Here is a 23,848-nt window from a genome sequence, read left to right on the forward strand (position 1 = left end):
CTAACAGCATGCCACAGTGGCCTTGGAGGGCAATTTAAAAACATCTCTATCAACAGCCCTGCAGACTCAGAACTGCTCTCTTTTTGTACAATAGGCTGCACATGTGACAAGCTGTTTGCCTATTGGCTTGAGTATTTTTTTTATTTTTTCAGACATCAGTTGGCAGCATTATTCAGTTGTAAGCTCTGTGCATAGAATTAGAACTAGAATTCTAGCTGTAAGGAACTGCTATGGACTGATATTGAGTTAACATTCTCATCTTCTGCTCAATCACTGTCCGTAGGGGATACTACGGTTGATTATAACAGTGTGTGTAGATTGCTAGGGAATGTTTACCTAAGCCTCAGTGACACTGCTCTTATGTGGTTTCACAGGAAACCAATAGGAAACCATCCATTCTGCTGTCTCTGTTGTCTAATGAGAGGTCTGCCTGTCTGTAACCCCAACACAGAGAGGGGGTCTTAACAGTGTTTATAGTTGTGTGGTTACATGGAGACCAGTCCGCTGACAGAACCTGTAGGAGTTTGGTATGGGTGTGAGACTGAGAAACGCAGTGGTGATTAGTTTGGTGTGTGAGGTAGTGGGGATAGAGAGAGACTGAACGAGAGCGTATTGGTGGTAGTTGAGTTGTTTCAGAGAGAGAGAGAGTCTCTTCATGGTGATGGTCTTTGTTGTAGTCTGTTGTCTGCCTTATGCTAGGTTGTAAATCTCCTTTCTGGGTGTGTGTGATCTTCCTCTTTCCATGGCTCTCTGCCCTACCATTGGGCAGTAAATCACTTCATCAGATGCAGAATAAGGGGGTGAGTGTGAAAGGAGGAATAGGGAAGAGAGGGAGGGAGGGATAAGGTAATCTATGTGCAGGGCCAAACAAGCTAAATACACTCCTGTGTCTCTGTCGCTCTCGTCTGACAGTGGAGTGGCAAGGCTCAAAGCAGAGCTGGCTGCTGTGTGAAGTGTGTCAGAATGAGGAAGAGGAGGTGTGTCTGGAGTGCATGGCGGGCACTTTTCTTCAGTGCTCGTCTGTGTGGAGTGTCGGCGAGGGACAGAAGGATAGGCCCCACCCCACCTCCATCTATCTTCAGCTCTTAGCTGTGTGTGTGTTTGAGTTAAGCTGCTGGTTTCTGGTTGCCTCAGCTGGGCCTTTTATCTGGTCTGCTGGAGCGCTGTCAACAGCCTGGGGGGGGACTGTTCCCCGGGGGAGGGATGGATGGATGGAGGGAGGGAGGGTGTTTCTGCCGCCTGCCGTGGTCTAATCCTGCCTGCTGCATGGGATCAGAGGGGGAGAGATGTAGGGGCCTCTGTCTGGCTTCTCCAGGCTGTGGAAGGGGGAATTAGGAAAGATAGCTGGGGTGATTGTAGATGGAGAGGAAGAGATGAAGGGGTACTGGGGGAGAAAGCGGATAGGAAGAGGAGGGATGCAGCCAAGGCCCTCTGGCTCCTCAGCCTGCAGCTCAAACTCTGGCAGTAGGGTTGTGGTGTGGGGCTATGGCTGAGCTGTGTTGGCACTAGCAGGGTTGTGGTGGGACCAAGTTGGCAGAGCTATAATGGCACCATGTACGAGCTGTGACTGGCATGGACCTCACTGGGAGAGCTGCTTGTTGACAAATTGGTGCAGAATTGGAGAAGACAAATTGATGCTGGGAGCATTTTCCATGTTTTGAGATTTGGGTTTGTGTGCTTGGCTTGTTGAAATGGAATTGACACTTGATACATTTTACATTTTGGTCATTTAGCTGAAGTTCTTATCCAGAGCGACTTAGTTATTAGCATGGGCGGTGTTTTGAAATGCTTCCTGACATTTTCTCCCCTCTCCTTTTCTTTCCTTCCCCTCTCTCATTTTTCATTTTTCAGTTGGGCCTGGGCAGTAACGGTGGCAGTCCGTTTGGTGGTCAGTACGGCCAGGGGGGGCCAGGGCAGGCGGTGAACCCCCAGCAGCTTCAGAACAAGGCAGCACCCCTTACTGCCGTCACCAGCGTGCCAAACCTGGTGAGTCCTCCTGTCCACACACCTAGTCTGGCACCCTATTCCCTATATAGTGCACAACTTTTTTTCAAGAGTGTTTCCTGTTCTCTCTGTATGTTATGTGCAAATGTCAAGGCTTTGCATTGATCCTGGGACCCTCTGATGTCACTGTAGTTACGTGTTCTTAAACATATCCCCCCTCTTTCCTCCACCCTTCCCCAGTCTCAGCTCCAGCAGCAGCCCGGGCAGCAGGTGCCCTCGGTGGGCATGGTCCCCGTGCCCAGCAGTGTCTCCATCTCTGGCCCCACGGCCGACCCGGAGAAGCGCAAACTGATCCAACAGCAGCTGGTGCTCCTGCTCCATGCCCACAAGTGCCAGCGGCGCGAGCAAGCCAATGGGGAGGTGCGGGCCTGCGCCCTGCCACACTGCCGCACCATGAAGAATGTCCTCAACCACATGACCCACTGCCAGGCTGGCAAGTCCTGCCAGGGTCAGTACTGGGGAGGGGGGGCAAGGTCTGGCACTGTGGCTAATGGAGGGTGGGGACACATCCTCGGTGTGGAGTAGCACCATGGCTGGGTCGTTGAGGCCAGGGTTTCTCTCTCCCCGTCTCCATCACTCCTCCCTCCCTCTTCTCATCCTGTCTGACTTCTCTCCAAGGTGCTCCTAGTAACACAGAAGGCCAGACGCTCTCCTTCACTCCATAACGGTCACACCACGCATCTTTGCCTAATCTGGTCACGCCACTGGAGATTTCCAGTTCTACACCTCGAATGCTACTTTCCCACTCTCTCTCCCCTTTTCTCTTTCCCTCTCAATCCTTTCTCTCTTTCCCTTCATTCTCTAGTTTTATTTTCTCTTTCATGGCTTTAATGGAAAATTCCCCTCCAGCTCCCCTCATTTATGTCTGGCCTGGTATGCTGTCTGGTTGAAGTGTCATATGAAGCCAAACACTTGTGCATGCCAAGTCGTTGGTTTTTCGTGTCTCTGCCAGCTCATTTCCTTCGGCTACCCGCCACCCAAATAATCAGCACGAACGTTCCTCATCACAGTAATTGTTCCTTTTTCCTCAGATCTAAAGTAAATAGAATTGTATTTTCTTAGGTGATTCTGGTGCTTAGATTGGCTTGTTTTGAGAATTCCACACAGAATCTAAGCAAACTGTTGCTCAGCTCTGATTATGATAGGGGTTGTGTATTGAATCTCTAATAAGAAATTCGTTTTGAGATATATTTGGGGGTTATATTATTAATGCTCAAACAGTCTTGCCATGTTGGTGTATTCCCAAATAGTTATGTATTCATACTTTTCTACACCGCTTCGAGCAATTTATTCACTTAGCTGTCACTTTCATGTATAGTTGCCTTTAGTTCTAGACTCCCTCTTCTCCTGCCCCAGGGCTTGCCCGGGGCTTGCCTGGGGCTAGTGGCAGCAGCAGGCACATCAGTCGGGGTCATCTTCAGTTGGGCGAAAACGTTTTTAAACATTCTGAAATGTGGAGGTACTACTTGAATTTGTCCAATAATAATTGCCAGATTCTAGTTTACCGTTGCGAAATGTTTTGCTACTGTGTGCCCTACTGACAAGATCCAGGGCTCTCTGTTAGCCAATTTGGGATCTCTGCTCTGGAGAATAGAGGGAACCCAATATGTCTGCTACAAAACCAGGAGAAACATGTTTTGTTGTTTCTTGTTCTCTCCCTAATGAGGCCAATGACGAAGTACTGAATTTGCCCAATTATTTCTTTCTTCTTCTGTTGAACAGGGCCCTGGGACTCTATATTAGCCAGTTAGCCAACACTGCCAGGAGAAACCCAATCTGGCAGGTACAGATTCCAGAACCAAAAAGAACACGTTGTTTTGGTTGTGGTTCTCTTCTTCTGCCTCCCAAGGCCAAATGCAGTAGACTCTTCCCAGTCTGAATTATCCCTGTGAGATCGCTGGTATGATAACCAGGCCTTTGGGGAGTCTCTGGTTTCTCCTCAATTTCTCGTTCTGCCTCTGTGTTATAACAAGCCAAGACTTATTGTTTAAGGCCTTGCTGCTCTCAGTGTTGCTTTGGAAGGCCTGGATGCTGTTGGCACTAATACACTCTTGCTCTCTTAAAGTGCATTTTGTACTCATGTCAGAGATGATATATGCTCCTCTTCCTGGTCAATGTAGAATATGAAAGTCTGGGGTTATATAAATATTGGTTGTTGCTTTTTGTTTTGGGAGCCAGTGGTGGTTGTCTATCTTTGTGTGTTCCTTGTGCTCTTCGGTTTACCGTCTGTAGTTGCTCACTGAATACACAAAGATGGTGCCGTACTGTGTGGCCTCCAGGTTGCGAGCTCTAATCCAATTTGGCCAATTTGTGATTATTTTGGCATTTATTTGTACTTTATTTTCACAATGTATCCGCTATCATTTCTTATAACCGACAATAACTTTTGAACATCAGATCGGCAGTTAATAGGCCAAATCCGGCTTCAACTTCGACTCATCTGCCCTGGACTCTTTCTGTAATTCCGACCCAATTTTCGGGGTATCCAAGTGAAAACGTCGGCGTTAGAGATGAGAGGGGGGAGTATTTGCGCGATTTAAGGTGAAGGGAAAACTGGTCCCCTCTTCCCTCCATTCTACTGGCCACTTGATAATAAGATGGATGACTGCCGACCGCGGCTTTGCTGCCAACAGAATTCTTAATTGCAATATTCTTTGCTGTTATCGTGACTGTTGTATATATTCCACCTCAGAACAAGAAAAATAACAAGCTGGAACTTAACAAACTATGCGAGGCTATAAACCAGCAGGAAAACTTGCACCCAGAGGCTGCTTTCCTTGTTGCCGCCGCTTTTTATCTTTTAGTTTGCATCATTAACCTCTACAGGATTGGTGTCCTGACAATAGTTCCTCAATGTAGCCTAATTGAAAAATCGTTCCAGCTCTCTTCCTTTCGATAACCACTCCGAATGAAAGGGGGAAAAATGAAATGCTCTCAACCGGTAGAACTTAATAAAAAATCCACACCTGATTACTTCTTATCTCTTGCGCAAATAGCCTACAGCTGTTTCTGTCCGGAGTTCACTGGGACGGAAACTCTGAGGACCAGAGTATTTTATGCAAGTTTGCTAGCACAAGCTTCTTCCGGAACAAGTTAATAGTTGATACGATGTTTGAAGTTCCTTGCAGACAAGCTATGCGTTGCCAATGTGGTTTTATAGGATTTAGATTTTTATCATGATATTCTCTACTTGTGCGCTGCAATGATTTTATTTGTTGGCTTTTTATGTAGGCTATTTTTACATATTCTCATGTGGAAAAGCCTATGTAGGACAAAACGAAAAGACAATTACAGCACCGCATAGCTGAACACCGCAGCTCAATCAGGTGTAAGAACATTGACTATCCAGTAGCAGCTCACTTTGTTGAAGCTAATCATCCAATCTCCTCCCTCAAATACACAGGCATTGAGCATGTTGCTCTACCAAGGAGAGGAGGTAACCATCGAGATCCAACTACGACTAAGGGAGGCTTACTGGATATCCTATCTAAAAACATTGACCCCCCTAGTGGTCTGAATATTTACTTTGATCTCAGGCCCTTCTTATGAACAATTCTCTCTCTTATGAACAAGTTTTATGAATTTATATATTCTTTCTACAGCATATTAGCGTACACCTAATATGTTCCCCCTGTTGATGCTTATTATGCAATAAGGTTGAACCAAAAGATTACATGTAACAAATAGAAATCAAATAGGAAACTATTAAATGTGACATTGAATTGAACAATAATGTATGTTGATGCTAATATGTACAGTATTCAATTGTTTGCATATGATAACAATAGCCTAATATATTTAATATGCCATAAACTATTGATTTGTACCGGTTTCACTCAAATCATTCTAATTAACTCTAATAATTGACACACCCCTCACTATTTTGATTGGTTGCACTGTTTGTCTACATAACCTGGTTCAAGTATTCATGACTTTACCCTATAAATGATATATGTAGTGTGCGACTCTATCTTATAGTTTATTCACCTTCAGTCAGCACCTCAACACAAAATAATTTTTCTGGGTGTGCGCCAGCTCATGTTTTCTATTCTACATATTGGCAATGGCAATAGAAGTTACTTTTAGATTTGTCATTTTAATTTCAATAGAATTATGATTAACCACATGACGTTGATTTAGATGTATGAATTTTATACCTGAAATGAAACTGTTCTTTGAAAATGTGCAGATAAAAAATCATAACTGGCGAGCAGAGCAGTGGAAATGGTATGCTAACTTATCACTCCAAATGGAAAAGGTTGCCGACCGTCGGTGTAGCCTATTACCGGCAACTTTAGGAACGTAATGGCAGAATCTGCGAAGGCCACCGGGGAAGGAGGGGGTCAAGAACAGGTTCTTTCTTCTGGTTAGGCTATATTGATCTCTGGCTCCCTCTTTAGTAATTTGTCATTTTTAATCGCAGCGCTTAAAGCATCAGACAAGCTCAGTAGCCTACATATAGTTGATTTTATTCAAACAGGTTGTGTCTATACAGTGCATTCAAGTATTCAGACCCCCTTCATCTTTTCCACATTTTGTTACATTATAGCCTCATTCTAAAATGAATAAAATTAAAACCGATACCTTATTTCCATAAGTATTCAGACCCTTTGCTATGAGACTCGAAATTGAGCTCAGGTGCATCCTGTTAACATTGATCATCCTTGATGTTTCTACAACTTGATTGGAGTCCACTTGTGGCAAATTCAATTCATTGAACATGAGTTGGAAAGGCACACCTGTCCTTGAGTGACCCAGCCAGAGCCCGGACTTGAACCCGATCGAACATCTCTGGAGAGACCTGAAAATGGCTGTGCAGCGACGCTCCCCATCCAACCTGACAGAGCTCGAGGGCATCTGCAGAGAAGAATGGGAGACACTCCCCAAATACAGGTGTGCCAAGCTTGTAGCGTCATACCCCAGAAGACTCGAGGCTTTAATCACTGCCAAAGGTGCTTTCACAAAGTACTGAGTAAAGGGTCTGAATACTTATGTAAATGTGATATATCAGGGTTTTTTTTCCATTTCTAAAAAATCTGTTTTCTTTGTCATTATGGGGTATTGTGTGTAGATTGAGGAAAAAATTATATTTTATCATTTTTAAAATAAGGCTGTAACTTCTGAATACTTTCCGAATGCAATGTATATGGATAAATACACGTTTAAAAATGTCAACAAATGAAGAACAGATGACTCTTGGTTGACCAATTTTATTTATTATTTTGCCGGGGACAGCCCTAGATGCCAGACACACAAGCCATAGACTGTTCTCTCTGCTTCCGGTACTGGTGCATCAGGTCTGACACCAACAGGCTCCTGAACAGCTTCTATCGCTTCTAAATAGCTACACGGGCTATCTGGGTTGACTCTCTTATATGTTTTTATGATTTTTTTGGGGGGGGGGGGTCACCGTTTCCATGTACGATCACAGGACTCTATATACACACACACTGACAATCCAACACATACATTCTTTTTGCTCACACCATAACATTCTCACACATTTATACTGACTCTACACAAGCACACTCAGGTATAATCATCATATATGCTGCTGCTACTCTGTCAAATATCCTGATGCCTAGTGACCTCTATCTACTGCTATCACTCCAGAATCCCTGCACATTGTAAATATGATATTCAAACTGACCCTGTATATAGCTTACTTACACTACATGGTCAAAAGTATGCGGACAGCCCTTCATATTAGCGGATTCTGCAGCTATATAAAACTGAGCACACAGTCATGCGATCTTCATAGACGAACATTGGCAGTGTAATGGCTTGTACTGAAGAGCTGTGTCATTCAACGTGGCACCGTCATAGGGTGCCACCTTTCCAACAAGTCAGTTTGTCCAATTTCTGCCCTGCTAGAGCTGCCCCGGTCAACTGTAAGTGCTGTGAAGTGGCAACGTCTAGGAGCAACAGCGGCTCCGCATTAGTGGTATGCCACACAAGCTCACAGAACGGGACCGCCAAGTGTTGAAACGTGTGGTGCGTAAAAATCGTCTGTCCTCGTGTGCAACACTCACTACCGAGTTCCAAACTGCCTCTGGAAGCAACGTCTACACAAGAACTGCTCATCGGGAGCTTCATGAAATGGGTTTCCATGGCCGAGCAGTCACACACAAGCCTAAGATCACCATGCACAATGCCAAGTGTTGGCTGGAGTGGTGTAAAGCTTGCCGCCATTGGACTCTGTAGCAGTGGACATGCGTTCTCTGGAGTGATGAATCACGCTTCACCATCTGGCAGTCCGACAGATAAATCTGGGTTTATCGAATGCCAGGAGAACGCTACCTGCCAGAATGCATAGTGCCAACTAAAGTTTGGTAGAGGAGGAATAATGTTCTGGGGCTGTTTTTCATTATTCGGGCTAGGCCCCTTAGTTGCAGTGAAGGGAAATCTTAATGCTACAGCATACATTGACATTCTAGACGATTCTGTGCTTCCAACTTTGGCAACAGTTTGGGGAAGGCCCTTCCCTGTTTCAGCATGACATTGTCCTCGTGCACAAAGCGAGGTCCATACAGAAATGGTTTGTCAAGTTCGGTGTGGAAGAACTTGACTAGTCTGCACAGAGCCCTGACCTCAATCCCATTGAACACCTTTGGGATGAATTGGAAAGCCAACTGCAAGCCTGGCCAAATTGCCCAACATCAGTGCCCGAACTCACTAATGCAGTTGTGGATGAATTGAGTCCCCGCAGCAGTGTTCCAACATCTTCTGGGAAGGCTTTCCACTATAGTGGAGGCTGTTATCGCAGCAAAGGGGGAACCAACTCCATATTAATGCCCATGATTTTTTAATAAGATGTTCGATGAGCAGGTGTTAACATACTTTTGGTCATGTAGCGTACTTCTCATGTGTTTATTTCATTTTGTTCTACCTTGTTATTTTTAGTATTACATTGTTATTGATTACTGCATTGTTGGGTTTAGTGCTTGCAAGAAAGGCATTTCACTGTACTTGTGCACGTGACATTTAAACCTGTGTTACAGGTGGGGTAACACTGTTCCCTCTGCTCTTCCTTTCCCCTCTGTAGTGGCTCACTGTGCGTCATCCAGACAGATCATCTCACACTGGAAGAACTGTACGCGGCACGACTGTCCTGTCTGCCTGCCGCTAAAGAACGCCAGTGACAAGAAGAACCAGCAACGTGAGTAGTACCCACACACTGATCTAGGATCAGTTTACTGACTCCCCATATATCAACCATTAGGATGAAAACCCAAAACTGAACTTAGATCAGTGACTAGAGACCACCTCATCCTACTCGATGAGTACTTCATCATCCATAAGACACCGCCACCTGTAGGATATTTATATACTAGCCTTGTGTTCCGCCAGCCTGGTCTTAGATATGTTTGTGCTGTCTTGCCAATGACCGTAGATCTAGGCAAGACGGCACAATCAGATCTGGGACCAGGCTAGCGTTCCACAGGGCTGGCTGTGAACAGCTCGATGAGCAAGAGTGGACTCCTGCTGGGCTTGTAATCCGAGACGCAGGAGGGAGAGGAGGGGGATGGAGGGTGTGTGGCTGTCCTGCTGAGCGATTGGCTGGTGGACTGATGATTCATTTAAACCCCCCAGATGACTTTCTCCTTTCTTGTTCTCTCACTCTGTTAATTGCTCCCTCTCTCTCCATCTCTTTGCCTTACTCTGCTTTCTTGTTTTTTTCCCTTTGCTCTTTTACTCCTTCTTTCTCTCGTTCTCCGCTTGCTCATTCTCTCTCCCTCTGCTCAGCATCTTTCATCACTCTGTTCTTCAGAGTTTGTTTCTCTCTGCCTGATTCACATGCTGGAAAGCACAATGGCACCACTGACTTTACTCCTGCCAGTGTAAATAGCAAGCAGCGTTTGTTCATTCTCCTCTGATTTCCTTTTTGTCTTATGATGCGTCCCAAATTGCACCCTATTCCCTACATAGACCAGGGCCCATAGTGCACTATAGGGAATAGGGTGCCATTTGGGACGTAGTCTTAGAGTAGTATGTTGGCTGAACTCTATTTAATATGCAGATTTTACACATGTAATGCCCCCTGAAGGAATTTCTACAGCTCTTGTGTGTTACAATGTGGTTAAACCACTAAGATTAGAACCATATCTGCTGTTTCTCACGGATATCATGGCAAGTAAAGTTCCAAGAATAAATATCAAGTTATGAAAGGTTTGTGTGTGTGCGCTGATTGTGTGTATACATGAATGTGTGCCTACATGACCGTGTGTATATTTGTGCTTGATTACATTGTATTACAATGTTAACTAGAATCTCTCTTCCCCCTCCAGCCTTGCTGAGTTCCCCCAACGCTGCCCTCCAGAACTCCCTGGCCTCTGTGGTCTCTGGCCCCCCCCAGCGCTCCCTCCCTCAACACCCCCACCCCCATCGACCCCTCCTCCATGCAGAGGGCCTACGCTGCCCTGGGCCTGCCGTACAGCAACCAGACCGCCACCCCCGGTCAGACCCCCCCAGGGGGACAGAACGCTACCCAGGGGCAGCATCCACAGCTGATGAGACCCATCAATACACTAGGTAAAGAGTGGTTTTGTATAGCAGGGCTGTGTTCAGTAGGACACTCCACAGAAGACATTTGGAAATGTTTTGGAATGGAAAATGGGAATTAGTGTTTCTTATTGGACCAGTTCAGGTGGTCCCTCCCTGTTTTTATCAATTTTCTGTTTGCTGCTTAATGATCACGATCCCAGGTGTGTCAGTTTGGGAGAAATGTTTGATTAAGAGACCATAGTTTAGTCAGTCTCCATTGGACCATGCTCAACAGGTTTTATTATTTAGTTAACCATCTAGTAACAGTTTCTACTTAATTTAACTGCGTAAACATTAAAGCGTGTGTGTGCTTCTGTCTTGTCTGACGAGACGTGTGTGTATAATACAATCTTAACTTGCGTCTAGACACATACAGATTTTAACTTGCCGTGTCTCTGTTTCTCCAGGTAACCAGATGGCTCTGGGGGGCGGGGCGATGGGCGTGGCCTCGTCAGATCAGACCAACCTGCACTCAGACTCTCTCAACGCCAACAAGTAAGTCTCAGCAAACATACATCATGTCTAGGAGCTGTGCCAAGGAATTGATTGATTGAATAAGTGGTTATTAAAAAACTGTTGCTTTAGCTTAGAAGAAATAGATCAAGTGACTGAAACATGAAAGTAGGCGTATAGCACGATCATGGATAATAAGTGAATACATTTAGCTGTATTGAAGATTCTCACACAGGTTTCCATATGAAGTGACTTGTTGACACAGCACCAGACTTAATTGAATTGGAACTCCTCGTGAGCTTTTGTTCAGGCCTATGTAAGATGTTTTCCCTTGTCCTAATCTCCCCCTCTCCTCCCCCTGTCAGTCAGCTGCTGTCCGGCGGGTCAGGTGTTGGCTCCATGGGGGGTAGCCTGCCCACCGCCGCCCCCCTCTCAGCATCGGGAGTCAGGAAGACCTGGCATGAACACGTCACTCAGGACCTCCGCAACCACCTCGTCCACAAACTGTACGTCCAGGTGGCTGCAGTGGGAAAACGACCATAGAAAACTGTTAAAATACTCTTACCTCAATGGAATACTAAACACAAGTCTCTCAGAGTTGTGGTTCATTTCCAAAGCAGTGGTTTTGTATTGTGACTCACCGGGAGCCTTTAGATTTATTGTCACCCACCACACAAACAACTTCCTAGTCACAACCACCCACATCCACTTATATCAGATGCTCTGTAATGAGAAAGTCATGTTCTTAAGGCGACATAAGCAGTGAATCACTTGAAAAGAGTCTAGAGACTCAGAGTCCTTCCCATGTTCATTAGTTTGTTTATTCAATGCCTCTGCTCTCTCCTTCTCTCTGTCCAGAGTACAAGCCATTTTCCCCACCCCAGATCCGGCAGCTCTAAAGGATAGGCGGATGGAGAACCTGGTGGCATACGCTAGGAAGGTCGAGGGGGACATGTACGAGTCTGCCAACAGCAGGGTACGACACACACACAAGCTAGGAAGGTGGAGGGGTACAGTGCATTCGGAAAGTATTCGGACCCCTTCACTTTTTCCACATTTTGTTACATTACAGCTTTATTCTAAAATGGATTACGTTTTTTCCTCATCAATCTACACACAATACCCCATAATGACAAAGCAAAAACAGATTTTTAGAAATGTTTGCAAATGTATTAAAAATAAAAGAAATCATATTTACATATTCAGACCCTTTACTCAGTACTTTGTTGAAGCACCTTTGACAGCGATTACAGCCTCGAGTCTTCTTGGGTATGACGCTACAAGCTTGGCACACCTGTATTTGGAGTTTCTCAAAAAAAAATCTCTGCAGAGCCCCTCGCTCTGTCAGGCTGAATGGGGAGTGTTGCTGCACAGCCATTTTCAGGTCTCCAGAGATATTAGATCAGGTTCAAGTACGGGCTCTGGTTGGGCCACTCGAGGACATTCAGAGACTTGTCCCTAAGCCACTCCTGCATTGTCTTGGCTGTTTGCTTAGGATCATTGTCCTGTTGGAAGGTGAACCTTCACCCCAGTCTGAGGTCCTGGGTGCTCTGGAGCAGGTTTTCATCAAGGATCTTTTTATACTTTGCTCTGTTCATCTTTGCCTCGATCCTGACTAGTCTCCCAGTACCTGCCGCTTAAAAACATCACCACAGCATGATCCTGCCACAACCATGCTTCACCGTAGGGATGGTGCCAGGTTTCCCCTAGGTGTGACGCTTGGAATTCAGGCCAAAGAGTTCAGCCTTGCTTTCATCAGACAAGAGACTCTTGTTTTTCATGGTCAGAGTCCTTTAGGTGCCTTTTAGCAAACTCCAAGCGGGCTGTCATGTGCCTTTTACTGATGACTGGCTTCCATCTGGCCACAACCATGAAGGCCTGATTGGTGGAGTGCTGCAGAGATGGTTGTCCTTCTGGAAGGTTCTCCTATCTCCACAGAGGAACTCTGGAGCTCTCTGTCAGTGACCATCGGGTTCTTGGTCACCTCCCTGACCAAGGCCCTTCTCCCACAATTGATCAGTTTTGCCTGGCGGCCACCTCTAGCAAGAGTCTTGGTGGTTCCAAACTTCTTTAATTTAAGAATGATGGAGGCCACTGTGTTCTTGGAGACCTTCAATGCTGCAGATATTTTTTGGTATCCTTCCCCAGATCTGTGCCTCGACACAATCCTGTCTCAGAGCTCTACAGACAATTCTTTCGACCTCATGGCTTGGTTTTTGCTCTGACATGAACTGTGGGACATTAAATAGACAGGTGTGTGCCTTTCCAAATAATGTTCAATCAATTGAATTTACCACAGGTGGACTCCAAGTTGTAGAAACATCTCAAGGATGATCAATGGAAACAGGATGCACCTGAGCTCAATTTCGAGTCTCATATCAAATGGTCTGAGTACTTATGTAAATAAGGAATTTCTGTTTTTTAAATAAATTTGCTAAATTGTGTAAACCTGTTTTCGGTTTGTCATTATGGGGTATTGGGTGTAGCTTGAGGGGAAAAAATATAATCAAGGGGTCTGAATACTTTCTGAATGCACTGTATGAGTCTGCCAACATTAGGGTACGATGTGCATGCTGGGAAGGTGGAGGGGGACATGTATAAGTCTGCCAACATTAGGGTACGATGTGCATGCTGGGAAGGTGGAGGGGGACATGTATGAGTCTGCCAACATTAGGGTACGATGTGCATGCTGGGAAGGTGGAGGGGGACATGTATGAGTCTGCCAACATTAGGGTACGACGCGCGCGCTGGGAAGGTGGAGGGGGACATGGATGAGTCTGCCAACATTAGGGTACGATGTGCATGCTGGGAAGGTGGAGGGGGACATGGATGAGTCTGCCAACAGCAGGGTACGACGCGCGCTGGGAAGGTGGAGGGGGACATGGATGAGTCTGCCAACATTAGGGTACGACGCGCACTGGGAAGGTGGAGGGGGACATGGATGAGTCTGCCAACAGCAGGGTACGACGCGCACTGGGAAGGTCGAGGGGGACATGGATGAGTCTGCCAACAGCAGGGTCCACAGCTCACATTCCCCAGAAACAAGCCCCCTGAATAGTCCTCAGTGTCCTGCTTTTATCTGTTCTATCAGTTTGTGCTCTTACCAACACTTGAGCACTGAAGTTGATGAGCCATAATGGTGGTAAACTAGTTTTTATGCATTCTAATAGTTTGGAGTTTTTAGACTGCTAGATTGTTTTGAACTACATTACCCAACCATTTTATTCATTAATTTGTTGTCTCCCCTGCAGGATGAATACTACCACTTCCTGGCAGAGAAGATCTATAAAATCCAGAAGGAGCTGGAGGAGAAGAGGAGGTCTCGGCTCCAGAAACAGATCATCAACCAGGGGCCTCTGACGGCTGCAGGAGCCCAACAGCAGCCTGGAGGTCTCCCGCAGCCCAACACCCTGGGCCCTGGGCAGTCTGTTAGGCCACAGAGTGAGTACCAAGCCATAACCCTAAACCCGAACACTGGAGGTGGTAGTAGTGGTGGTGGGAAAAGACAGGGCTTTTCTGGAACTGTTTGGGGGGTTGCTTTTCTGCCGTCTTTGTTTGCTGCTCTTCTCCAACCCTTAGCTTATCCTGCTGTCTTTCTCTGCTTCCTCCTCTTTCTCAGATGGGCCTGTGTCTATGCCCAATGTGCCAAATCAGATCATGAATCGCATGCAAATTGTTCAAGGTACCAACCCCACCCTAGGATTTCTTACTTAAGGCAATTTGTGTGTGGTGTGAATCTGCGTATTCGTGTCGATCAATTTGATGTATGCGCTTGGCATCTCTCTACAGGTGTGTTGTGCGTCATGTCCCGTGTGCGTGGTGAGGGCGTGTGTGCGTGGTGAGGGCGCGCTTCTTGCCTGACGTTGTGCTCCACCTCTCCTCTGCAGGGCTCAGTCAGTTCAGCCCCATGGCCCTGCCCAACATCCAGATGTCCCAGCAGCCTCTAGGGCCCCGTGCCGCCTCCCCCATGAACCATCCCACACAGATCAACATGGGCTCCGTCCCCTCCGTGAGTACCACACACACACACACACTAGGATATATAAGGGTGTCCTGTCAACACCTCCCATAATGCGCTAATTTTGACCAGAGCCCTATGTAGGGAATAGGGTGCCATTTGGTATGCAGGACATAATGTTCTCTCCAGCCATGACTCACCGTATGTTGGAGAGTATTTTTAGTGGCCAAGAGAGAAGTGTCAGTCAGTCAGTTAGGACCTTTTGTTAGGTTGAAATGATGCAGCAGCACCACCCCTCTGAAGTAAAGTACAGCACTGCTGGCATGGTTTACCGTTGTACCAAGACTGACAGAGAGAATGGAGAGAACAAGGGATGTGAGAGAGAGGGGGAAGGATGGAGAGTTTGTACTCCCAGCATTCCCTCTTAACGCTCAGCAGCATCACGGCGACAGTTCTTTAGTAAAAACCAAAGCGTGGGATGCGGGAGTTACAGGGGTCACGTTTCAACACACAGCGCGCCATTTATTTTAGTTTTCCTAGCGCTTTGAGTCAGTCAGAGCGCCGCTTGCTTACTGATGACGCCGTCTTGTCGAGAGCTCTCGTAGTGATAATTGATGATCTCTCCCGTTATAGACAACCCCTCTGTTGGTGCTGTCTGGAAGAGACGGCACAGTGACTAATTGAAATGGAAAAAACTGGTTGTATTCAGATTTTAAATTGGTATTCACATAGGCTTGAAGGGATATATTGAAATGATGCTGTATTTTAGGGGCCCCAGACTATAGCATTAACCTCTCTGGGGTATGTGGGACGCTAGCGTCTCACCTGCGGGACACACTGCCAACAGCCAATGAAATAGCAGGGCGCCAAATTCAAAACAACAAAAGTCTCATAACTCAAATTTCTCAAACATACAACTATTATAACCCATTTTAAAGATGCACTTCTCGTTAATCCAACCACATTGTCCGATTTCAAAAAGGCTTTACGGCGAAAGCATAACATTAGATTATGTTAGGACAGCACCTAAACAAGAAAAACCACACAGCCATTTTCCAAGCAAGGAGAAGCGTCACAAAAACCAGAAATACAGCTAAAATTAATCACTAACCTTTGATAATCTTCATCAGATGGCACTCATAGGACTTCATGTTACACAATACATGTATGTTTTGCTTGATAAAGTTCATATTTATATAAAAAAAAACATTTTTTACATTGGCGTGAAATGTTCTGCCTCCCAAAACTTCCGGTGAATGAGCACATCAATTTACAGAAATACTCATCATAAACGTTGAGAAAATATTAAACTGTTATTCAAAGAATTATAGATACACTTCTCCTTAATGCAACCGATGTGTCAGATTTCAAAAACACTTTACAGCGAAAGCACACTTTGCAATAATCTGAGTATAGCGTTCAGACACGATACCAAACCCGCCATTTTGTCAACAAAACTCAGAAATAATATTAGAAATATTCACTTACCTGTGATCTTCATCAGAATGCACTCCCAGGAATCCCAGGTCCACAATAAATGTTTGTTTTGTTCGATAAAGTCCATTTATGTCAATACCTCCTTTTGTTTGCGCGTTCAGTCCACTACTCCAAATGCAGGAAGCGCGTGCAAATGTCACGACCAAAAGTAAAAAAAAGTTATATTTACGTTCGTAGAAATATGTCAAACGATGTATAGCATCAATCTTTAGGATGTTTTTAACATAAATCTTCAGTAATATTCCAACCGGACAATTCCAATGTCTTCAGAAAAGAAAAGGAACACAGCTAACTCTCACGTGAGCACACGCCTCTGAGCTCATGTCATTTTCTCACTCATCAACTTCCAGGCCCTCTTGTTCGCTCCATATTCACAGTAGAAGGTTGAAACAACGTTCTAAAGACTGTTGACATCTAGTGGAAGCCTTAGGAAGTGCAAAATGAACCCTAAGTCACTGTATACTGTATAGGTAATCACTTGAAAAACTACAACCCTCAGATTTCCACACTTCCGGGTTGGATTTTTCTCAGGTTTTTGCCTGCCATATGAGTTCTGTTATACTCACAGACATCATTCAAACAGTTTTAGAAACTTCAGTGTTTTGTATCCAAATCTACTAATAATATGCATATCCTACCTTCTGAGCCTGAGTAGCAGGCAGTTTAATTTGGGCACGCCTTTCATCCAGACGTCAGAATACTGCCCCCTACCCTAGAGAAGTTAAGGCTGGCATACTCCTCTTTACGCTTCATTGTGTTTGTGTATATCTAGGATTTGATTGATTGGTTCTCCTATTACCACAGTAACACTCTCTCCTCCTCAGATGGGTCTGTCTCCCTCGCGGATGCCACAGGCCCAGGGCATGCTGGGATCCCACGGCGGCGGCAGCATGGTGGGCCAGACAGCCAATCAAAATAGTCAATTCCATCCCCCTCAGACCCCATTTCCCCCCTCTGCCTCCGGTGCCATGAATGCTAACAACCTGGGTCTAGGCCAGCCCCCAGCACAGGCTGCTGTCACACAGGTGAGAGATAAAGGGAGGGAGGGTTAGATAGATGGTGGGAGGGAAGGCCTGGTCTACTGGGGGGGTTCAATTACCCACTAAAATCAGTAACCATCACAACTCACACACTGACTATCATGAGGTTCCCTTAACTCAAGTCTCTGTGTGTGATTGGTTTATGTGTATGTAATCGTTGTTCTGTGTCGTCGTGTCTTCTGTTTGTGTGTGTGTGCGCCTCCTCTCTCTCCCTACAGCAGCAGTCGCCGCAGCAGCAGCAGAGTGCTAACCTCCCTATGAGTGCACTTGGTCCCCTGGGCCCCCAGCTCCCGTCCCAGCCCCCCCCGCGCTCTACTCCTCCACCCTCTTCCTCCACAGGGGGGCCCACTACTAACCTGCAGCCCCCCAAGCCCTCCAGCCGCAGCTCAACCCCCACCCTTTCCACCCCCGGTCCTGGTCCTTCCAACACCCCTCCCCGCCCAAACCTGACCCAGACCCAGCCTCCTCAACCCCAGCCACATACTCCCCTCCAGCCACAGACTCAGTCCCAACCCCAACCGGAGCTTCCTACAGTGCAGCCCCCGACCACGCCGGTGAGAGCCCTGAGACTGCATGGCATGCCCTTCCACCTTGAACTTCTACCTACACGACATCCCTTTCTAACCTCTCACCTTCAACCCTTTCTGGTTGACCTTTTGACCTCCATTGACCATGCCATCTTGTGTTCTAGCTGCATGACAACCATGGAATGTCTGATCTGTCCCCCAAACTCACTAGTCTCTCACTCACTGTTTTCACAAATTGTGAAGAACTTGCTTTCCACTAACTGCTCATTTGACCCTCTTTTTATTATTCTTCCTTTTTCCCTCTTTTTCTTTCTTTTGCTCACTCTCCTTTTTTCTCGCTCTCGCTCTTCCTCTCACTCTGGCGCTCTCTCCTTCTCTCTCTCTTTCAGCTTTCTCAGACAGGTGCCAGTCTGGATAACCGGGTGCCCACCCCAGCTTCTGCCGCCAGCGGCGACTTGCATTCGCACTCCCAGCATGCTTTGCCTGACCTGCCGGCCCAGGAGACCAAGGCCGAGCTGCAGCTTAGGGACCAGCGGGAGTTTGAGTCGGCCAGTGGCAAGAACGAGCCCAAGATGGAGGTGTGTTTTGTTTTTTTCATTCATTCAGGCTTGATTAAGCTGAGCTCCAGAAGTCATGTGAAGTCCATCCATGTCATTAGACAATGTTGAATCATAGAAATAGAAGCTATGAATCACATGGTTTATACTGTAAACAAGGCATTTTCCCTAGCTTTATTAATCGCCCATCTTTACTTCCTGTTTGCAGACTGAGGAGGACTCTGGTTCCCTGTCAGTGAAGGAGGAGCCAGAAGAGAAGCAGGTGCCAATGGAGACTGAGGAGAAGAAGCTGGAGATGAAGACTGAGCCCAAAGAGGAGGAGGGGGGAGGAGCCAACGGCACAGTGTCCTCATCCCCTTCTCAGTCACGGAGGAAAAGTGAGCTCTCTCTCCTCTCCTCCTCTCCTCTCCTCTCTCTGCCAAAGCAAGTGAAATGGATAATAAACAATACAAAAGTTCTAAAAGAATGAAGACATTATGTCTATATACAGTGTTGTAACGGTGCGCAAATAGTTAAAGTACAAAAGGGAAAATAAATATAGGTTGTATTTACAATAGTGATTGTTCTTCACTGGTTGCCCTTTTCTTGTGGCAACAGGTCACAAAGCTTGCTGCTGTGATGGCACAATGTGGTATTTCACCCAGTAGATATGGGAGTTTATCAAAATTGTATTCTGGCCATTCTCTCTCTCTCTCGCCATTCTCTCTCTCTCGCCATTCTCTCTCTCGCCATTCTCTCGCTCTCGCTCGCACTTTCTCTCGCTCTCACCCTCTCTCAAGAAGGGACTAGGGACAGGACAAGAAATTGGTCTAGGATGAAACTTATTAAAAAACACAGATTAAATCTCTTTCTCTCCATATCTGTTCCAGTCTTTAAGCCAGAGGAGCTGCGCCAGGCCCTCATGCCCACCCTAGAGTCTCTTTACAGACAGGACCCAGAGTCTCTACCCTTCAGACAGCCTGTAGACCCCATGGTACTGGGCATCCCAGTGAGTACACACAGACACGCTACAGACAGGACCCAGAGTCTCTACCCTTCAGACTGCCTGTAGACCCCATGTTGCAGGGCATCCCAGTGAGTACACACTACAGACAGGACCCAGAGTCTCTACCCTTCAGACAGCCTGTAGACCCCATGGTACTGGGCATCCCAGTGAGTACACACTACAGACAGGACCCAGAGTCTCTACCCTTCAGACTGCCTGTAGACCCCATGGTTTTGGGCATCCCAGTGAGTACACACTACAGACAGGACCCAGAGTCTCTACCCTTCAGACTGCCTGTAGACCCCATGGTACTGGGCATCCCAGTGAGTACACACTACAGACAGGACCCAGAGTCTCTACCCTTCAGACAGCCTGTAGACCCCATGGTACTGGGCATCCCAGTGAGTACACACTACAGACAGGACCCAGAGTCTCTACCCTTCAGACAGCCTGTAGACCCCATGGTACTGGGCATCCCAGTGAGTACACACTACAGACAGGACCCAGAGTCTCTACCCTTCAGACAGCCTGTAGACCCCATGGTACTGGGCATCCCAGTGAGTACACACTACAGACAGGACCCAGAGTCTCTACCCTTCAGACAGCCTGTAGACCCCATGGTACTGGGCATCCCAGTGAGTACACACTACAGACAGGACCCAGAGTCTCTACCCTTCAGACAGCCTGTAGACCCCATGGTACTGGGCATCCCAGTGAGTACACACTACAGACAGGACCCAGAGTCTCTACCCTTCAGACAGCCTGTAGACCCCATGGTACTGGGCATCCCAGTGAGTACACGCTACAGACAGGACCCAGAGTCTCTACCCTTCAGACAGCCTGTAGACCCCATGGTACTGGGCATCCCAGTGAGTACACACTACAGACAGGACCCAGAGTCTCTACCCTTCAGACAGCCTGTAGACCCCATGGTACTGGGCATCCCAGTGAGTACACACTACAGACAGGACCCAGAGTCTCTACCCTTCAGACAGCCTGTAGACCCCATGGTACTGGGCATCCCAGTGAGTACACGCTACAGACAGGACCCAGAGTCTCTACCCTTCAGACAGCCTGTAGACCCCATGTTGCAGGGCATCCCAGTGAGTACACACTACAGACAGGACCCAGAGTCTCTACCCTTCAGACAGCCTGTAGACCCCATGGTACTGGGCATCCCAGTGAGTACACACTACAGACAGGACCCAGAGTCTCTACCCTTCAGACAGCCTGTAGACCCCATGGTACTGGGCATCCCAGTGAGTACACACTACAGACAGGACCCAGAGTCTCTATGTTGCAGGGCATCCCTCTAAGTAGCCCACCCCTTAAACCACTCTATAGAGAACCACAGAGCTCAAATACCCTTTAGTCATTCCACCTGAAACTTCCAGTCCAGCAAATCTGAATTATACTCCTAATACAGACCTGCCAACATGCACACATTTTGCGTACCAACTACGCAAATCTCTGTCCTTATACGCAGGTACGAGATCCCAGTTAAAAGTATGCAGAAATGAATAGGGCCTGATACATTTTTTTTTTTATTAATAAAAAAACATGAATACAAAAGAAATCCTCTGAGTAAATCTAACATCCCGATTCTCGAACTGCAACACACAGACATGTACGGAGTTTGTGTCAACAGACATGGAGATGAATACATCGTTATTGGATGTAGCTACCCCGTGTCAACCCCTCCTGTTTGTTGTGATGTTGAGTTTGCCGACTGTCAGCTGTACGTAAACACAGTCCACTCCGTGTGTTGTGGAAAGGTAAACACTAATTGTTTCAAGCTAACGTTAGCGAACATAAGGTGGACATTCAGTGGGCTCTAAAGTGACAGCAGTTCACTCACATTTGCTAGTGAAAGAAATGAAATGCAAATACGAAAAATAACTTGTCGCATTTGTGCGAGTGTGATATACATTTAATTCGTAATGTTACGAGGATCCTACCTGAGACTGTAACTATAATTATGATCCACGTCACAAAAAGCATTGTAAAAGTAAAATAAATATAAACATCTTGGCATTAAATGGAGTCAGGAGTTTAGAAGACTGAATGATGAAGAATGGGTGTCTGGTATTAGCTATGGAGGCAATACTTCTAAAATGCATTGCACTAGATTTGAGATTTTATACATTTTTGAAACTGAAATGATGTATGCACTGCAAAGAAATACAATAGGCACCTTTACATAGGCTGAAACAACAGACTCTTCTGGCGAACAGCGTTCAGATTCCCTTTGCAGGTAGTCTACTGAACAGCGTTCAGATTCCCTTTGCGGTAGTCTACTGAACAGCGTTCAGATTCCCTTTGCGGTAGTCTACTGAACAGCGTTCAGATTCCCTTTGCGGTAATCTACTGAACAGCGTTCAGATTCCCTTTGCGGTAGTCTACTGAACAGCGGTCAGATTCCCTTTGCGGTAGTCTACTGAACAGCGTTCAGATTCCCTTTGCGGTAGTCTACTGAACAGCGTTCAGATTCCCTTTGCGGTAGTCTACTGAACAGCGTTCAGATTCCCTTTGCGGTAGTCTACTGAACAGCGGTCAGATTCCCTTTGCGGTAGCCTACTGAACAGCGTTCAGATTCCCTTTGCGGTAGTCTACTGAACAGCGTTCAGATTCCCTTTGCGGTAGCCTACTGAACAGCGGTCAGATTCCTTTTGCGGTAGCCTACTGTAAAATACTTTTTCAGAGGACTGGACTGAACCAGGTGTGATCCATAATGTTTGTCTAAGCACGTGTGCTCATGAAAAAACTGTACTGGTGTCAAGCCTACGCTCTACCTGGAGAGACAAAACCAGCTTTCTGACGAGGAGCTGTCCATTGGCCAGGACACCCGTACCTACATAGGAAGCCAAGGCAAGCTGGATCTGAAGACCTTCTATGCAGATGTCAGTAATGTATTTTCTTCTGCAGTAGACTACATGTTGCTGAAATTTCCATTTGGCGATGTGCTCCTCCAGCATGCAGTGGTCGCTGACATTGCCAACAGGCAGACTGCCAAGTTCTCATCCCTCGACTTTTTCATGGCACACTTTCCCTGCATTATTCCTGAGGGAGCCTCTGTTGATCTGGTGGAAGATTAGTTTAGACTATTAGGCAACACCATTTGAGCGGAGTCTGGTCAACATGCACACGGATCAGGCCTGGAGAGAAGTCAGCACAATGGAGGGGGGGGGCTGTGATGCTGGGGATATTGGTCATTTTCCACAGCAATGCAGACTGCGAACGAATATTCAGTCTCGTTTCCAAGAACAAAACCCAGTACAGAGGCTCCCTCAGTACAGACCTGCTGAGTGCCCTCGTTACCAAGAAGGTTTCAATGATTGCCAGAAGAACTGTTTGCCACAGAGAAGTCTACCCTGATACCCTGCTGCATAAGGCTAAATCTGCTAGCTACCTGTCTAGGAAATGGTTTCCTGAACATTTGAAGGTCTCCAGAAGATTTGTTCTCACCCACTGTTTCCTATCATAGCCTTTTCCTTTTTATTATGGATAACATGTTATTTGATGCTCTGCTTCAAACATTTGTTCTCCATATCAGAGTTTAAAAAAAAGTTTGATCGTGGATAAGGCGTTTGTACAGTTTGTACCTAAACAAATAACTTATTTGTTTAATAAAATAAACTCCAAGAATAAAGGCCCTTTTGTTCTTTCTAATTAGATCTTGTTAATGTGTGTAAATGGAATGCTGTCATATAAAGTATTCCAACCTTTTATAGACTTGATTTGGTACAATTCTATAATTGCGATCAGACTAACAAACATCGCGCACACGAGTGTGCGGTGGGGAAAGAACTCCAGTTCGGCCCGTACTACGTGCGCGAGGTGAATCTACAATTTGCCGCACGTGTCTGGTACTCTAAAAAGTTGGACAGGGTTGGCAGGTCTGCTAATATTTTAGGATGAATCATGGGTTATATTCACTTTATTTTCTATGAAAATATGTCTGCAAATGTTTGTTAGGTGTAGCAATTGACTGATGCGGTCTGATGAACAGCTGACTTTCTTCCCTCCAGGACTACTTTGACATCGTGAAGAACCCCATCGACCTGTCCACCATAAAGCGTAAGCTGGACACAGGTCAGTACCAGGAACCCTGGCAGTACGTGGAAGACATCTGGGTCATGTTCAACAACGCCTGGATCTACAACCGCAAGACGTCCCGCGTCTACAAGTTCTGCTCTAAGCTGGCCGAGGTGTTTGAGCTGGAGATAGACCCCGTTATGATGAGCCTTGGCTACTGCTGCGGCCGCAAGGTGAGATGAAGGGAT

The 23,848-nt window shown here is 46.3% G+C and overlaps 1 protein-coding gene across 1 annotated transcript in view; it reads left to right on the forward strand.

Annotated features, from left to right (window-relative positions):
- Positions 1-23,848, forward strand: part of LOC106564464 (CREB-binding protein-like) — a 64,700-nt gene that overhangs the window by 30,012 nt on the left and 10,840 nt on the right. The window contains 18 exon segments of the mRNA XM_045691019.1: positions 1,852-1,986; positions 2,185-2,452; positions 9,050-9,163; positions 10,293-10,342; positions 10,344-10,536; positions 10,956-11,043; positions 11,367-11,507; positions 11,860-11,977; positions 14,253-14,442; positions 14,621-14,683; positions 14,889-15,010; positions 17,281-17,481; positions 17,715-18,050; positions 18,413-18,601; positions 18,789-18,957; positions 19,450-19,553; positions 19,718-20,824; positions 23,594-23,833. Of these exon segments, the coding sequence (XP_045546975.1) occupies positions 1,852-1,986; positions 2,185-2,452; positions 9,050-9,163; positions 10,293-10,342; positions 10,344-10,536; positions 10,956-11,043; positions 11,367-11,507; positions 11,860-11,977; positions 14,253-14,442; positions 14,621-14,683; positions 14,889-15,010; positions 17,281-17,481; positions 17,715-18,050; positions 18,413-18,601; positions 18,789-18,957; positions 19,450-19,553; positions 19,718-20,824; positions 23,594-23,833 (3,828 nt within the window).

This window comes from Salmo salar, chromosome ssa12 (genome assembly GCF_905237065.1).
Source record: "Salmo salar chromosome ssa12, Ssal_v3.1, whole genome shotgun sequence".
Lineage (NCBI taxonomy): Eukaryota > Metazoa > Chordata > Actinopteri > Salmoniformes > Salmonidae > Salmo > Salmo salar.